This window comes from Anoplopoma fimbria, chromosome 4 (genome assembly GCF_027596085.1).
Source record: "Anoplopoma fimbria isolate UVic2021 breed Golden Eagle Sablefish chromosome 4, Afim_UVic_2022, whole genome shotgun sequence".
NCBI classification, from domain to species: Eukaryota; Metazoa; Chordata; class Actinopteri; order Perciformes; family Anoplopomatidae; genus Anoplopoma; species Anoplopoma fimbria.
The window spans coordinates 15,137,073-15,153,774 of NC_072452.1; the positions used below are offsets into that span (position 1 = coordinate 15,137,073).

General features: G+C 41.0%; 1 protein-coding gene across 1 annotated transcript; it reads left to right on the top strand.

Annotated features, from left to right (window-relative positions):
- The first annotated feature begins 555 nt into the window (after positions 1–555).
- f8 (coagulation factor VIII, procoagulant component) lies at positions 556–14,148 on the top strand. Its single transcript, XM_054597019.1, has 27 exons — positions 556–707; positions 994–1,094; positions 1,461–1,583; positions 2,652–2,864; positions 3,351–3,533; positions 3,700–3,803; positions 4,079–4,199; positions 4,312–4,582; positions 4,681–4,846; positions 5,006–5,093; positions 5,287–5,504; positions 5,652–5,793; positions 5,904–6,113; positions 6,745–7,589; positions 7,715–7,857; positions 8,081–8,246; positions 8,335–8,574; positions 8,810–9,038; positions 9,141–9,323; positions 9,935–10,051; positions 10,547–10,618; positions 10,838–10,923; positions 11,072–11,227; positions 11,436–11,580; positions 11,683–11,831; positions 13,193–13,375; positions 13,637–14,148. Exons 1-27 carry the CDS (start codon positions 556–558, stop codon positions 13,790–13,792), a joined length of 4,962 nt encoding a protein of 1,653 aa, XP_054452994.1. The 3' UTR covers positions 13,793–14,148.
- The last annotated feature ends 2,554 nt before the right edge of the window (positions 14,149–16,702 follow it).

Consider the following 16,702-nt stretch of genomic DNA (forward strand, 5'->3'; position numbering starts at 1 on the left):
TTTAATTTTTTTTATAGCCTAATATGTTAAATCAGAAATGTGCCTCAGAAGGCTTTGCAATCTGGACAGCGCACGACTTCCTCTGTCCTGGGACCCTTGCATCGGAAAAACAAGAGATACAAACATACGTGTTTGCGACCTATCAGTAAGCCTAATAGTTTCTCACTTTCTAATAAGCGATGCAGTTCTAGGTTAATGTTAACAAGTTGATACATTGATTTTGTCTCAGCCAGTGTCATTTATGAGTTCATGGTGCCGCAGCATTAGTGTGTCAAAGACAAACCCCCCCTCGCTGGACAATAAAGACAGGTAACAAATAAACAAACACCTCCACTCCATGCTTTTCAGATCAAAATTCAAACATTCACCTGATCTCATCATAGCAGAGCGTGCGCATTTCTCCCACCATACGCCCCCACGTGCGATTTCAGCTGCCCTGTTCCTCCTCTGCCCCCCCAACACACACACACACATTTCCTTTAAATATTGCAGCCCACACCAGGAGCAGCAGAGCCGTTGCGGTGTTTGACCCTGGACACTTCGGATCTGCCCGAGATGAGAGCCATCACACTTCTGCTGCTGCTGCTCTGCTCCTCCGCCGGAGAGGCGCAGCACAGCGCCGCTGTCAGAGTTTATTACATCGCGGCTGTAGAAATCGGTTGGGACTACGTTTACCTGGACAATGCTGAGCCAGCGTCCGAGCAAAGGTGATTATTGATTTGCTTCATTTAAACTCACCCACTCTGATATGTCATTCAGACATCAGCCACTTTCCAAACGCTTGTTTAGTAGTAATTTAAAAAAACAATAAGAAGACATTGGGTTCTGTACAATTATTATATGCTTCTAATACAAGCTCGTGTTTTAGAAACTCACACATTTACAATTAATTGAGATAGGAAAATTAGATTTAATGGGCTGTTTTATAAGTGGTCGTTTTCTCATTATTTGATTGGTTTGGTTTCATTGATTGCATTCGTTTTGTTTTCCTAGAATGAGATCCAGAGATATTCCTCAAAAATACGTCAAGGCAGTGTACAGGGAGTATACAGATTCTACATACACTGTCCCCAAACCAAGGCCAGCATGGACAGGTAAGGCGCTTTTGATATTCTCAATTTTCTCAATCGATCAAGTATGTCATTGGGTTTGTGTTATTGAATCATTATTTCCATTAATGGTTGATAGCCCACTTGCTCTATTATTTTGATAAATAAAACAAACAAAATAATGTCCAGAACCTGAAATGGAATGTGAAATTTAGTAGTTTTACAGTCAATAATGCTGATGTTGTGGACAAATATAGTGTTTGCCTGACTTTTCAACACAAAGAACAAAACCTAACAGTTGTCAGTTCTGTTTAGGAGCATGTACCTTTTTGTCTTAAAGTATGAGGATGTCATATGTCTGACTTCTTATACGTCTGACTTCTTTAAGAATGTTGTGTCCTCTGGTTGCAGGTATTCAAGGCCCAGTGATTGTTGCCCGGGCTGGTGACAGGGTGGTGGTCCACTTCAAAAACCTGGCCTCTCAGTCCTACAGTATCAGCCCTGTAGGGATCACCTACTGGAAACAGTCTGAAGGTAGAGAACTGAAAGGAGGGATCTGCTGCCAAGCTTTGATATTTTTAATGCAAGCATGCACAAGCTCATCATTTGTCAGCAGAATGCTTCATTTTTTGTGTCAGCATTTTGACTCATAATCAAGTTTTAGTGTGAATTCCATGTAAGAGCTTAAATGAGTCAATGTCAAATTTTATCGTCTGACACACTTTCTTTTTTGTTTTTTTGCTGAAGTCTGAAATCATTTTGGGGTCATGAATGAGAAAGAGCCACAGAAAGGCAATGATGTTAATATCAAATAGCTACAAACCAGAATTGTATCAGAGGCAAACAGTGTGGTAATAAAGTGGCTTCATTAAGTCACTCCTCATTCCTGGGAAATTACAGCAAGCAACGGTTATCATTATCTTGTGTGTGCAGAAGCCAAACGGACAGCCTTACAGCATGATGACTCATTTTAGGTGGCTTTGAATTACAATACCCATACTGCAAAGGAAATAATTAATCATCCCTGATCAGCGAAGCTTTTGGAGGTTAATACCGTTCACAGAAGCCATGTGTCCTAATGCTGCTGTAGATCCTAAGCAGCCAGTTCTTGTAAACAGCTCAGGTCTGCCACAAGGTAGATTCCTATAATGGAGTTCATCATAATCTGAAAGGCTGTACCTGTCGCATCCAGTAATTAGGCAAAATGAGGCAGATCTAATCGCACAAGCATGTGATATTTGGAGTTAAGGAAAAGGCCACGGCCTGTGAGTGTGTGTGTGTGTGGAAACATGTCTGATTTAAGTCATTACTGCACATTATCTTGAGTCAGTGAATCCATCAGTGTAAATTGTTACTTTCACCTTTATTCCTGACAGTATGGTCTTTATAGTGAAAGTTCCCAAAACATCATTTTCATAACGTTATTTCACTTTATTTATTTGTTCTCGTTTCCTGTAAAGTTACTAGTGGATTTTTTTTCTCCTGTATAGTATAAAGATCAGACAAAATTACTTGCATTCTTGTGACACCCATTTTCCTGCTTCAACCCTTCTCTACTTCTGAATGAATGCAGAGGAGTCATGCTGCGTCTTTTCTTTCCAGGAGCCGGCTATGATGACTCCACTTCCGGCCATGAGAAGGAGGATGATGCCGTCTCTCCAGGAGGCTACTATGAGTACGTGTGGGACATCAGCCCTAACGACGGCCCAACTGCCAGTGACCCAGAGTGCCTCACCTACTCCTACTCATCCCAGGTGGACACGGTCCGGGATGTAAACTCAGGACTCATCGGTGCCTTGCTCATCTGCCAAACAAGTCAGTGTGCGATAGGGCAAAGGGTACAGACACAGCATCTAATCAAACCTAGAAACAATCGTTACCTCCCGTCATGTTTTGTGTCTTTATTTAATTTATTGTTCTTTTTAAAGCTCTCACTCCAGTGTCATAAATCGAAGTTTGTGACAAATTTAAAGAAATCAATAGTATACATTCAGTAGTAGCTGAGACATTTCACTCAAAACTACAAATGTGAACCTCATCTTGGTACTGAAGGGAAAGTATGGGAATCAATATGTGTTTGGATGTTTCAGTCTGGAACAATGTAGTGGTCCAATCAACCAACAGATCAACATTGTCATCCCTGCACTGAAAAAATTGCAATGAGTAGGCGTTTATCTGGCTCTATAGAAAAGTAAAAATGTATAGGGAAAAGGTTGCTCCTGTATTTTCATCTGCTCCGTATTTTCATCTGCATAGTATCACGCCTTGCACACTACATCACATGTATTTTGTTTTTTCCAGGTGCCTTCACAGATAATGGCCAGAGGAGAAACCCTGCGTTTGTCCTGCTGTTTGCAGTGTTTGATGAGACAAAGAGCTGGTATGGACAGTTAGGAGAGAGCAGGCGCAGAGAGAGGTTCAAGAAAGGAATCGGTAGAAAGGAATACCACACCATCAATGGATATGTCAACTCTACGTTACCCGGTAATGAACCACACCGGCTGTAGACAGGGAGTCTGTTCCATGAAGTTGTGTTGTGATGTTAAGTGTTGCTAAGACTGTGCTCAGTGGCTGCTCTCTATGTGGTACACACAGGACTTCGGCCTTATTCTTTCCCTCCCTCCCTCTTTCTCTCTCTGTTTGTGTGTAGGTTTGACAATGTGTCAGGGCCGTAGTCATGTGTTCTGGCATCTGATTGGGATGGGCACAGCTCCAGAGATCCACTCCATTCAGTTTCAGGATCACCCTCTGCAGGTAATTCAAGTCCTCACATAAAACAGTAACACATTTTAAAGGGTAACTGAGATATTTCCTAACCTCCTAGGTTAAGAAAAGTCTGATTAATCTAACCAGCAAGAGTATACTAGATTTTTAAAGAATCAGTGTTGCCAGCTCTTTTACAGTGAAGGTAGCTACAGCAGCACTAGTTTCAAAAGTCTCTGAATCTAGATAGAAAGTTGCCACATTGGCATCTTGACAGTCCTTTCAGGCCTGCTTCAAAAAATGACACTTGCATTGTTATTGTTTAGGTGTTGATTCATCGAAAAGTCACCGTTGAGGTGACCCCTATGACATTCATCACTGCAGAAATGAGACCTGCTACTGTAGGCCGCTTCCTTATGAGCTGTCAGATACATGCTCACCGCAATGGTAAGAAAGACGGGATAAGTCTCCTGGATTTTCTGTCACTCTTATTAAAATATACTTGTTGCCACCTCTATTCAAATGATAACTCTTGTTCTTGTTGTGAACTACTGCCCAGATGGCATGAACGCCTTTTTCACAGTTGAGAAATGCCCTGAGCCTCTGCCGGGACCCGACCTGCGTAACGTCAAACACAATGATTATGTGCCCAGCACTGACGACTACAGTGACGATGGCGAGGATTCGTTCAACACCATAAGCTTTCAGCCTAAGAAACCACAAGTGCGAGCAAGATCCAGCGGTGGACAGCAGTCTATAACCTGGCGGCATTACATCGCTGTTGAAGAGGTCACCTGGAACTACGCCCTTTATCTCAAACACACAGATAGGTAGGAAAGATGGAGGAGGAGAAAGAAGAAGAAGAATAGCAGAGAGTGAAAGTAGATTTAAATTGATTGTCTTTTCTCTTTTGTCTTTGACACATCAGTGAGTTGCAGTCTGGATATTTGGATGCACCTCCCAATCACCTGGGCTACAAGTATAAAAAGGCTGTGTACGTGGAATACACAGATGGATCTTTCACAAAGAAGAAGAACCCCAAAACAACACTGCTGGGTCCACTGCTGAAAGGAAAAATCAACGATCAAATCCATGTGCGTGAGGACAGAAAATATAAAAATTGGCCTTTTTTGCATGATAATAATAATTACAAAAAATCTGTTCTCAATCATAGAAAAACAGAAGCAAACTCATGTAGCGCTTTTTGTTTGGGCTTTCTACTGATCTCCCATTGGTTTGATCTGTGTTTGCAGATCACTCTCAGAAACCTGGCCAGTCGCCCTTACAACATCTACCCCAATGGCCTTACCAAGATCTTTTCAATGCCGAGATCTGCAAATGGTAAGCTTAAGAACGGATATAAAGCAACAGACTAAATTCATCAATCGTTTATATCAAAATCATCAATGCAAGCTTGCAAATATACTCAAAATCTGTCATTTTAGCAACACAAATTGTATGTTTAAAGTATTCAGTGTACTATGTTTTCCTACCCATCTTTGGTGGTCTTATTCTCATTTCATTTTCTGTTCAGCTGAAGAGAAGGACTTGCGCTCCACAGGAGTGCCACCCAACGGGACGTCCATCTACGTTTGGAGGCTAACAACAGACAATGGACCCTTGGAGGGAGACCCCCAATGTCTGACCCAACTGTATCAGAGCACCGTCTCCAGAGAGAGGGACTTGGCCTCCGGGCTGGTGGGCACCCTGCTCATCTGCAAGTCCGACACCATATACACCAGAGGACGTCTGGTGAGAAGAACATCTCTATAATAATAATAATAAATATGCACAATGTTGAATGGATTATTTACAAAAATCCTGCTTTGTTCTATCTCAACTGCACAAACGTAATATAACACTCTGTGTCTCTTTTACTGAATCTGCTGCTGCATGCAGATGGGCCCAGAAAAAGAGTGGAGCCTGATATTTGCTGTGTTTGATGAGAACAGAAGTTGGTACTTCAACGAAAACATGCAGAAGTCCAGCCAAAACTCGAACATCACAGACCCGGAATTCTACAAGTCTAATGTCATTTACAGTAAGAACAAATCTCTGTAGGTTCATCACTACGGAGCAAACCCTTTCACATTGCTTTTACACTGTCATTTGATACATTGTTATTAACTCTGAATTTCTTTTTAATTCCAGGTATAAACGGCGCCATTTTTGCCGGGCGACAGTTTGTGCTGTCTCAAACTGACGTTGCCTTCTGGCACGTGGCCAATGTTGGCTCCCAGAGTGACTTCCTCTCCGTTTACTTCACGGGAAACCTCTTTCAGTACCAAGGCCTTTACCAGTCCGTCCTCACCCTCTTCCCCATGACCGGCATAACCGTTCCCATGGAAGCCGAGCTGATGGGTGAGACTGACGTGTTATTTGTTAGATAATGTTGGTGGGTGAAACCAAATTCAAAGATCATTAATTGAATGCTTTAAAATGTTTGATGCTGAAGGTCACAGTAACCTAAATACCTTTTAAGCTAGAAGTTTTAGCTAGTTTTGCCCTGTAAGGTAAGCTAGGCTGATTATACTGTAGGTACAGAAATCTTCTGCAGATATGTTTCTATGGCTTGACAGCAGTTGCTAACATGTGCAAGCTTCAAATGTTTTCAAAGCTTTCGTAAATCAAGCAGGAAAATCCAAACAGATTATATACATTTTTCTGTGACAAATTTACAAAAACAAAGAGCATAGTAGGAATCATTGCTAAGACAATATAAACAAATAAAAGTTTGTGTCATACATTCAGATGAAGTAGCCAGGGCTCAGTAGCTGTGACTTAAAAATGCTGCTTTCCTGAAGCACTGTTATTCCCAGATGCTGAGAAATATGAGAGCTGCAGATCTGGATTTATTGATGCACATCAACGCATATGGATATGTGATGCTGATATGTGGGCTTCTATAGAAAACAATGGTTGCAGGTGGTTTTGATTCGCCATGCTTTCCGGATTGTGTGTTGCTCTTGAGTAATAAATGATCTTTTCCCAGGTGAGTGGGAGATCAGTGCCTACGATGGCAGCCTCAAGAGCCGGGGGATGAGCGTCAGTTACAGCGTACTTCAAAGCGCCGATGGAGACCGAGTTGATCGTGACGGGATTGACGACGACATCTCTGACTATTACGATCAGCCAGACTTTCAGCCGAGGGGCAGAAGACCTGAAAATCTGTTGGTTCCAATGTGTAAGAAACCCCTCACGGATAACAATACTCAATCAGTAAACAAACAAAATGTCACTTGTGATAATTCGACGGGGGGTGAAGAACATTCAGCAACTCAGCTAGAGGAAGGGATAGCAACATCACCAGAAGGAGAGGGAGGAATCCCACAGGATATCTTGGAGGAAATAGAGATAGATGGGGAGCGGACAGTTACTCAGAATAAGACTGAACCTGCAGGAGGAGAAGGAGGTGGTAGACACAGGAGACAAGCAGACAGCAGCTGGACAGATGAAGACATCCGTTCTGGAGCCTCAGAAGATGGAGGAGCTGGGATAGAGATTGTAGAAGAAGCTGTGAAAAATAGGACTGACACCGGTGCCGAGGTAAAAGCTGAGGAAAAGAGTGAAGCTTCAAGTGTGAATAATAGGACGAATGGAGAGCTTGAAGAGAGAAACGAGATCTTACTTGACAGCAATCCAATGCTGAAAGATAAGGACTCAACTGTTGGGCTAAGCAATTCAGAAGAGATGGATCAAAACTTGGTACCACAAAACCATATCCAGTCTGAAGCTGAGCGATTTACAGCAGATCTGCCGGATTTAAAATATAACTACACTGATAACATCCAAACAGGGATTGATCTATCCCTCGAGTATGATGACTACAGCCAAGAGGTACCATTTTCTGTGTGTGCATGTCTTATGTACATTAATTAGGTATATATATTTGTCACATATATATTTGTCACAAATCGAAACACATCCCTCTCAACTGCAGCAAATGCTAAATTTGATCATAGGACAACAACACATCAGATATACTTTCTACGGATTACATGGACCTGCGCTCCGGAGAGACCAGATATCGCAACTACTACATTGCTGCAGAGGAGATCAGCTGGGACTACGGCATCAGAAAACCACACCAGCTCATCCAACCCGGGTAAGAAAAATATTTCATCCAGGTTTCCTTGCAGGACCTCAAAGGGATTGTTTTGTGGAGAATTCGAAAATCTGCCTATCAGCGCCTCTAAAGCTCGCTAACATGTCATTTTTCGGGATTTGGGTCAACATTTTTTTGACCCAAATCAAAAAAATTGCATTTTAAAAATCCATTCTAATCCTAATGTTTAATACAGCAGTTTTGTTTCGACTCCTCTTTTTAGAGAGATGCGTCGAGGGATGAGGAAGTTCCTGCCAGAGTATAAGAAGGTGGTGTTTCGAGCCTACAGCGATAAAGACTTCCTTCTTCCTGTAGGCAGAGGAGAGCCCCAGGAACACCTGGGAATCATGGGACCTTTCATCAGAGCTGAGATTAATGATGTCCTCAATGTGAGTGATATTTTAACTGAGCAAAATATAAGAATATTGAATGATATTGTAAAAAATACTTATATTTGCCCTCTCTGTCTTATTCAAGGTGGTGTTCAAGAACAAGGCATCCAGACCTTACTCCTTTCACCTTCAGGGGGTCTACGACCGCAGCCAGGGGGCCGGCATGAGTCAAACTGATAACCTATCTGCTCCACCGGGGGTCCCAGGAGAGCCTGTGGCCCCTGGGGAGGCACGGACCTATAACTGGAAAGTAACCAGGAAACAAGGACCAGCCGACACTGAATTTGACTGCAAAAGTGGGGCTTACTACTCCACTGTGGATAAGGTCTGGATAGGTCTTTACCTTAAGCCTGTTCCCACTTTATGTTTCATGGATACAGCATGTACTTTATGTCTGTGTTAATTTGTATAAATTCTAATCCAAAATGTATTTCCATGCATGGAAATCAAATGGCAATCACAAAAAAATGCCCCATATTGATGCATCGTTTTTAATTATTAAGGCTAACAGTTGAGCTACATGACAAGAAGAAAATAAGTATTTCTGTGCTATGTTACAGGAGAAGGACCTTCATTCAGGTCTGATTGGTCCGCTGGTGATCTGTAAGTCCGGTATTCTCCGGACTCGTCAGAACACACAGCCAAATGTCCAGGAGTTCGCCCTCCTCTTCCACACCTTTGATGAAACTAAGAGCTGGTACATGGAGGAGAACCTGCGGCGGCACTGTGCTCCGCCCTGTCAGGCCAACACTGAGGACCCCTGGTACCACATCAGCAATAAGTTTGCAGGTGGAGACGATGGTTGATTGTTGCTGTCATGTTGTATTGAGTTTAGTTTAATTTCAAACTCAAAAATAAAATCTCAGAAATAATGCCTGCGTTTTTCCGTAGCAATAAATGGTTATGTGGCAGAGACACTTCCTGGTCTGTTGGTCGCCCAGTACCAGCTCGTCAGGTGGCACCTGCTGAATGTTGGAAGTGATGGAGAGTACCACGTTGTGCAGTTCCATGGTTTACCTTTCACTGTTCACACCCAAAAGGAACACCGTATGGGGGTCTACAACCTCTTCCCTGGTAAACACACACACACACACACACACACACACACACACACACACACACACACACACACACACACACACACACACACACACACACACACACACATAAATACATACATTACAACTCACTCATTTAAACTCTCTGTTTATGTATAGCATTAAAACACGCAACACATAAACAGATGTTTCTGCATTTGCAGATTTGAGTTGACCTTATAGGAAGCAAACATTTTCCAGTACCCTGTATAGTAAATTACAACTGTAATCCATGTTTCGGGCTAAACTATTTATTCATCAGATTGATTTTACGTCTAAGAAATTTCGGTACGTTTAAACCAACTTATGTGAACCACATCCTTATTATGCATCTAATATCAATACGATTTTCTGTCTAAGTTACATTAAACAAAGTGAAAAAGACCAACTGTAAGAGCATAATATTATGATACCTGTTAGTGTTTTTACAGGCTGAAAAAATGTAATCCAAGAAAATGATCTAGTTTCCATCTTTTTATTGTCTCTTTTTTAAGTAATTATCTGACTTGCACTCTGAAAGCCTTATTTTATTTTTTTTATTTTTTTTTTTATATAACTTAATGTGTTGCATTGCTCTTTGTCACTCAGGATTGTTTGGCACGGTGGAGATGAGACCCCCCACAGTCGGCACGTGGCTGGTGGAGTGCACTATTGGAGACTACCAGCTGGCCGGCATGAGGGCTAAACTACTGGTTTATAATCCACGTAGGTACACGGAGTGTCACATATCTGTGAAAAATATCTATATAGCATTCATATTTAGAATGTTATATTAAAGATTAATAGAGCAGTAATAGTAGGTTAGATTCACTGTAGGTGTTTATTTAGCCATCATAGCATCAATGTCAGGATGAATACATCGCTAAAATGTTCCACCTTTCAAACACTCTAGTTCAGTTGGACTTGTATAAGAAACAATCTTGTCACTGCACATTTCATCACATTATATGAATAACGTCAGTGGCCTTCCCCACATTTTCGACACTGTAAAGTATTTTGTGTAAGGTATGGGGCTTTTTTAATTAATGAGGACTTCCAATATTGCAAAGTTGAATATCTGAGGTAAACCTGTTAAGTCACACTTTTCATAATTTCCAGAAATGTCAAAACAGATGTATAGTTCTGTACTGTCCAGACGTGTTAAGTGCACAGAAAAGGATTTGAGGAATGCAATATTGAGCTGGAATTTTTCACATGCAGGGTGTGTCTTGCCTCTGGGGATGAAATCAGGAAGGATCCAGGATTCCCAGATTACAGCGTCCGATCACATAGGTAAAACAGAGTTTTTCATTTAAAAGGGTAAACATACCAAGAAGACCCTCAATATTTGTTTATACTTGTAGAGAAAGTAAGTGCTTACCACAAATACCCAGTGTGCTGAAAATGAAAACAACCCAGTCTTGGGCCATCAAGCAGCTTTATTAAATCTGAAAGCCAGGAGATGACCCACACTGAGTAGGATTATAATTGTGTTTACACACATGTGTCCAGATAAATGGGAGCCGAGGCTGGGGAGGCTGGATCAGTCTGGTTATATCAACGCCTGGATGGGCAAAAACAAAATGTCATGGATACAAGTAAGATAAACAGCCTGTTAACCATTGCACAGCAACAATATGCTATGTAGTGGTCAGTGTGCTAATGCAACATCTGAATTGAGTATTCTTTTTATAATGTCCAAGTCCAGAAACACAGTGAAACGTACTTTCATGTGTGTGTTAATAGGTTGATCTTCAGAGACCCACCCTGTTGCACGGTGTGCAGACACAGGGAGTCCGGTCCAGGCTGAGGGACAACTACATAACAATCTTTCACATCTCCTACAGCCTGGACCAAGAGACTTGGACCACTTACAGAGGAAACACATCCAAGCAGAACAAAGTTGGTCTTCTACTGTTACTAGAATTAAATGTACCTAGAAGCACTAGTGGTTTCTAATTACAGCTGAATACCATGACATCTTGCTGTTTCATTGTCAAATGAATACAGTAAAGGCAACACATTGTTCACTGTAATTGGTTGACTATCTCAAGCAAATTTCAATGATCCTTGAAGTTTGAGCTGAATTGTTTGTGTTGCTCTGGTTTAGGTATTTTATGGTAACAAGGACGCCTCCACGGTGAAAAACAACCCCTTCTCTCCACCATTTTTGGCTCGCTACGTCAGGATTCAGCCTCTGAACTTTGTGCAAAAGCTTGCTCTCCGTCTGGAGCTGCTGGGCTGCGATCTCAACAGTGAGTTACACCAACAGGAGCAGAATCTATCGCAGAGTTAATTTTATTCTGTATGAAAGAGCAGAGAATGACTCTTATGTTTGTGTCTTTGCGTGTGACCAGGCTGCTCTCTCCCTCTCGGCCTCCAAAAGAGGCTGATTCCTGACGCCAGCTTCAGTGCTTCCTCATTTCATTCATCTCTGCTGCGTAGCTGGAGCCCCGACCTCGCTCGCCTCCACCAGGAAGGCGCCGCCAACGCCTGGAGGCCAGAGGTGAACACAAATACACAAATGCTGTGCACATGTAATTTATGCCAAGTTAAAGGGTATCTGAAAGGAATCATTTTACATTTATGTGAATACGCTTTATCGCTTTCTTTCCAAGAGTTAATTAAAAGATTGACTCTCATATCTGTCTGCTTAATATGAAGCTACAATCAGAGCAGACTCTTAGCTTGGCTTAGCTTAGCATGGATACTGACAGCATGGGGAAACAGCTAGCCTAGCTCACATGTAAGTTTTCAAGTCTGTATTGATGATACGTAGGATCAAAAGTGTGCTCAGTTGGACCTGTAACCACACTTAGCATTGATGTCATTGATTTTAGTAATTTGCTCTCTCACGTGGTGCTACGATCCAGATATTATAAGACTTACTACTCTTTCACTCTCCTCTCTATTTCTTATTATTAATTTGTTCTCTAGTTCCTCCTCCTCCTCCTCCTCAGCTTATCATTTCCAAACTTTGCAGCACTGAACTATAGAGGTGTGATTTGTCCCTCTGTCAAACTGGTGAGCTGTTATTAAAGGTCACACGTCAAACAGTAGCACTTGTGATCCATGGACAGAGGTCATCCACTGTGTGCCAACTATAAAACACAATAGCAACCTGAAAGGGCTGCAATGCCTAAACAGATGGCTAACAGTAGCTTAATTTTTAATTGTTCTCAACATCGGTCTGACCGGGAAAACATCTTGCAAATGTGTTCCAGGAAACAGAATGAAATGGGTTGACCTTGATTTACCTTTCCTTGTATAAAATGTGAGAGTTGTGATTTAAGATAGGGTTTTAAATTGTCATCATACTGAACTTCAACTATGTGTCATTTTTGTTTGTTAGGGCTTTTGTTTTTGCCAAACAACTCTTTGAATTTCAGTGTAAACCAGAAGTGATCTCACATGTTGGTTAAATTAACTAAAATGGGGGAAAAAATCCCCATGTTAATGGTTATTGTTATTTGGTTTGGCTGTGTGCAGCCACATCATGTCAGTGGAAAAAGATGCACTGCCAGAAAACACTCCTAGTTTATAAGTTTCCAAATGGTATTGTGGGAGAGGAAGTGGTGTGCTGTTCACTTTGGCCATCCCTACATCTGTTTTTTGTTTTCATTTGCTCGGCCTACTTCTAGCTCGTTCAGAAGCTGGTATGCTCATACTGCTCATACTGCTCATATTGTTTCATAATCACATGATCTTTTTGTAGATCTCATTTTGAGACAAATCAGTGAAATGAAAGAACTAAATGAATACAAACCTCCGTATGCCTGCTTTCAGGTCTGTTTTTTGTTTTTTCTTTGAAACTCATATTTTCCTTAGTGAGATCTAAAAATGTTTATTCTCACTTTTTCTCCCCAGAACAACAACCCTCACGAGTGGCTGCAGGTTGACTTGTTGAAAGTAAGACGCATCACAGGGGTCGTAACCCAAGGAGCTCGATCACTTTTGAGCCAAATGATGGTGACCGAGTTCTCAGTCACCGTCAGTCATGATGGTCACTCCTGGAGCAGTGTGTTGGAGGAGAGCACCCAAAGAGAAAAGGTACTCATCCCAGCTTACTAATAAAAGAAAAACAGTCTCAGTTATGCTAACTCAATTCACTTATTCCTTCACTTAGTCATTGATTCAGAAGGCCTAATCTGTCGCACAGTTTCCTTACTGTTACACAGGTGGATGAGTCACTCTGTGTTGTGGAGCTGACAACCCACCAAAGGAATCCTGTTAAAGTGTGTTAGTGACACACAGTCTAAGTTTAGTTCATCGTTTCATCTCCTGTTTTTTTTATTTTTTTCCTTTCCTCAGATCTTCACAGGAAACAGCGATTCAGAAGATGAAGTTCTCACTGTTTTTGACTCTCCTCTGTTTGGCCGATACCTCCGCATCCACCCGCGGGGTTGGTTCAATGACATCGCCCTGCGTCTGGAGGTCCTGGGCTGTGACACACAGCAGGGGCCCTGACACCGCCGGGCAAACTCAACAACGCCACGCAGCAACATTTTAGTAGCATAATATATCCTGGTTTGTTATTAAGAGCACTTAAGGAGCTAATTTAAGCTATTTGTTATGTGGCCACAACTTTGTTTACATTTCCACCTTTTTCACAGCGTATTTTTTTATTCAGCAAATAATCTTGATATTATGTTGGTAGAAAGCTCAGCAACGAGGTAGACTATTTGCTTTGCTTCAACTTCAGAACAAACTTTTTGAATGTTAGCGTGTGTATATATTTCGTTTGAATGGTTGATGTATATTGTTGGAAAAGTTAGTATTAATGTATTTTTCTGCTTTATAAGAGTTTATATAAACAATGAATCTCAAAATGTTTCACTGGCATTTATTTCTCGCCTTGGTATGACATCGTCTTGTGCTCACAAATACAGAAACAGGACACACATACACTCTTGTTCAAAACTCTTCCAAGTTCAGGTGTGTATGAACATTTAAACAGCTTCGAACAAGGTCACTTCCAAGCAAAAGAAATACTTCTCCATGCACTTCTTCCTGTCCATGTCAGGAGAGGATGTAGCCCTTTCTCACTGCTTTTGTTTTCTTCCCTCTTACCGGCACATTATCTCTGTTCTGTCTTTGTCCCATCCATCTTTAACTTGTCCAAAATGTTCCTGAACTGTTATTTTGGCTTATCCACATCCACCAGGCCCTCCCTGCAGAAACAATGAACAGTTCTGCTCCAACAGTATTCCGTTACTAGTTGAAATACACACTAGTGTTAAGCAGAGGAAAAAGTACGTTCACAGCCGAGGATGAAATGATGAGGGGACCGGAGGGGAAACGATGTTTGTGCACGCTTGTGTCTTTACTTGTGCATTTTTGGTCTGACTGTGTGAAACATAAAAACATGAGCATCCTTTATCTCCTCATTATCAGCGCAGGAAGTTTTGCAGGCCTGGGGTGTATTTTGCTTGAAGAACAGGACATTCGTTGACAGTGACGTGGCAGCAGCACATTCATGCCTGGCTGTCACACTTTATCACTCTGAAAACAATAACATACCGGCTGTAATCTCAGGAACATAACGAGCACCTGTACACCGGTCCAACTAAATAATGGTTGATGCACATGATCTGAACCAAATGAAACAGAAGTGAGCGTGCTGCCAAGTGTGATTACCTATCAGCTGCAGGGAGTATTTATTATTGTTGTTTCCATAAGTCATTTAGTAGCTTGTATAAAATCACAGAAAATGGTGACATTGCACTTCAGAATTGTTAAGAAATGTCCAAAGTTCTTGTTTTGTCCAACCAACAGTGAAAAACCCAAAAGTGCTCTACTAACAATGAAATAAAACACAAAAAAGTGTCACATTTTAGAAGCTTGAACCAGCAAGATAATGAAAGCTGTTGGTGATAAGCTTTTTGTCAGCACTAACTAATGCAGGTGGGAAAACGTTTTTGGTTCAAGTGTTTGTAGGAAACTACAACTAAGACTTAAGAGTTGTCGGCAAAAGTGAGTTGAAAACTGCTTAAAGGGAAGAGAACTAAGCTCTTTCTGTGGAAAATGGGTAGAAGTGATATAAGCTGTATGTTTTGTGGTTAATGTGGTGAAACTCCCAATCGACCAAAAAAAAGGTCTTGTAACAAATGGTCACCCCTCAAATTCTTCTTTTTTCTTTTTCTTTCAGTTTGGACTGACCAGAAGCCCCAGCTCGCCTCTACCAATGACGACAAAGTTGAGAAACGGTTTGTACAGATTTTTGAAATATCATCGGCAGTTTTCAAAGAAACGCTGAACTCTTCTCCGAATTGTAGTTGTCATCGACTCTCTGATGCAAAAAAAATTAAATTACGCCATAATAAAACTTCATCATATTTGACATTTCCAAAACATGGCTCTGGAGTTTCAGTTTCTCTGGAACCAGATGAATGATTGCCACAGTTTCCTTTGTCACAACCTGCTAATATTTAACAGCAGTTTGAAGGAATCTGTTTCTCTTTTGACCGACCACAGTTTTATCATTCTCACTTACATCACTTCCTGCTTTGGTCTTCGGGCATCTGTGTGCACACACTTTGTTCCATGGTACATTAATGGTGTGCAATGGGTAAAGCATACTTCTGAGTAAGCATTTTCACTATGAGTTATAAACTGTCTGTGTGTGTGCGTGTGTGTGTGCATGCATGGGACAACATGAATAGTTAACATAAAAAACTCCTGAAAGTTTCACAACTATAGAAAACATTCATGCTTGTAATATGCTTACAAGGGGAATGTGATAGTTATAAAGGATCCCCATTAAATATTTAATCATTATATATGTATATTTAGTGTTTGATAATATGGATCACGCACAGAGGTTGAGGTGGCTGTTCACAACATAGATGAGCTACTTAATTCAAAATAAATTCATTATATCAGGATAAATTGTAGATGTGTAGCAATTAATTCAGTGAACAGTTTTGTGAACAGTTTTGTGGCATTTTCTTTGTTCTAGTTGTTTTAGTTTGTTTCTATATTTATAACGTGAAGATATATGTGTGATAGACCAGATGTTTGGCACACAGGGGAAAAAAACAAAACTATTTTGTTTATTGTTATGAAATAATATAAAATGAATAAGTTCCGGTAATTTAGTAAATCATGTGTAATGACAATAAAACATGTTGACATTGAATGTATTTCCAGAACCTTTACATAAATAAATGAAAGAGAGGCGACACTTACTGGAGAAACTACATGTTACATTAGTTATTGCATTGAAACAGTGGGTTCCTGCACTGTATAGGGACACCTACTGGTCAGTTTGTAGAAGTACAAATATTCAGTCTACATTCGTACAATCTGAACCCATCCAACTCGTTTTATTATCCCCAAAATAACGAATAAACAGTAAGACAAAGCCAGCTTTATATC

Excerpts from the sequence above, each read along its gene's own strand:
- f8 (XM_054597019.1), top strand. The coding sequence starts at position 556 with ATGAGAGCCATCACACTTCTGCTGCTGCTGCTCTGCTCCTCCGCCGGA. Across the intron at positions 708-993 it reads GAGCCAGCGTCCGAGCAAAG|AATGAGATCCAGAGATATTC; the intron begins GTGATTATTGAT and ends TTGTTTTCCTAG. Across the intron at positions 10,619-10,837 it reads TACAGCGTCCGATCACATAG|ATAAATGGGAGCCGAGGCTG; the intron begins GTAAAACAGAGT and ends ACATGTGTCCAG.